At 41.1% G+C, this 1,338-nt stretch overlaps 1 protein-coding gene across 1 annotated transcript in view; it reads left to right on the top strand.

Moving 5' to 3' along the window:
* The window catches only part of LOC101862963 (neural cell adhesion molecule L1), a gene marked incomplete in the record, with an annotated part of 40,400 nt that overhangs the window by 15,258 nt on the left and 23,804 nt on the right, over positions 1–1,338 (top strand). Inside the window, 2 exon segments of the mRNA XM_013085723.2 lie at positions 68–272; positions 1,043–1,151. Of these exon segments, the coding sequence (XP_012941177.1) occupies positions 206–272; positions 1,043–1,151 (176 nt within the window).

Raw genomic sequence — 1,338 nt, 5'->3', positions numbered from 1 at the left:
ATATATTATACAACTTTTTTCTTAACAAAACATCTTAGTTAACCAAGTTAACGTTTTACTTCCCCAGTTCCGGAGTCATCACGCTCCACTGTGACGAAGAAGTGACCGGAGTCTTTACCCTCCCCCACCCACTCCTTCCCTCCTTTCCCCTCCCCATTCCCCTCCACTTCCTCTCCCTCCTTTCATCATAAGACAAGAGAACAGGATGACGTCATGGTTGCTGCTTGCGTCGGCAGTGCTGCTGTTGACCCTCGTATCTGGGCTGCAAGACAGTAAGTTTTCTAAGTACATAGGGGCTCCAGTGGATAAATGAGTAGTGAGTTTAGGCTCAAGTAATGTCGAGCAAGTGTCGGTGACACGGGGATCAGACGGGTGGACACTGGTGGGGTGTGTCCTTGAGCAAGACACGACAACCTTAGCTCAAAATACATTTACAGAGCGCTGCACAGTGGCGACCGACAGTTGCATGGTTGTAAACAGTTCTGTGTTTGTGTAATATCTTGTATTTATGTTCGTATTTATGCATGTATTTATGTTATGTACGTATTTGTAATTATGTATTTATGTATGTAAATGTATGTTTGTCATTGTAAACCTAAGTGCCCTTCCGGGACAAATACAAGTGTAATTTATTATTTTATTAGTATTTATTTATGTAGTTAAAGTAACCTGCTCCCCAGCATACCCCCCCCCTCCTTTTCCAACAAAAAGAAGAAGAAACACAAACCCAGTTAAAAAATAAGTAAAATCTAATGTGAAAAAAAGAAGAAATTAGATGTAATTGATTAATTAATAAAATCTTTTTTTTAAAAAAGGCTAATATCACTCCCATCCTGAAAAAAAATCGAACAAAACCAAAAAAAACAGAAACACAGAAACTAAAAGTAACCGAAAAAGGACCCCGGAAAAAAAGCGAGTAAAAATTCAAATAAACAAAGAAACAAAGGAAACTGCATTCCCCCCTCCCCCGTTCCCGTTCCCTTTTCCAGAATTATTCCCAAAACAAAACAAAAACCCAAATAAATATGACTCGTCTCCACAGTTCGGGAACCACCCCGCATCACGAAGCCTGACCGCCCCCTTAAGGTTTACGCCCTGCTTGGAGACAGGGTGGAACTCCAGTGTCAAGCACTGGGAGACCCTGCGCCAACGTAAGTATATCAGAACATTATTAAGGAGGAGTACAGTCGAACCTGGTTTAACAGCCAACTGTTTTAGACAATCGCCTGTACAATGGGATACCTGCCATTTCCTCCCTTCTGTTTTATTTACATTATATTCCTTTTGTTTCAATGTGTGTGTGTGTGTGTGTGTGTGTGTGTGTGTGTGTGTGTATGT

This window comes from Aplysia californica, unplaced genomic scaffold (assembly GCF_000002075.1).
Source record: "Aplysia californica isolate F4 #8 unplaced genomic scaffold, AplCal3.0 scaffold00400, whole genome shotgun sequence".
Taxonomy (NCBI): Eukaryota; Metazoa; Mollusca; class Gastropoda; order Aplysiida; family Aplysiidae; genus Aplysia; species Aplysia californica.
Note: the sequence above shows the minus strand (reverse complement) of the source record. Positions and strands in the feature narration are given on the sequence as shown.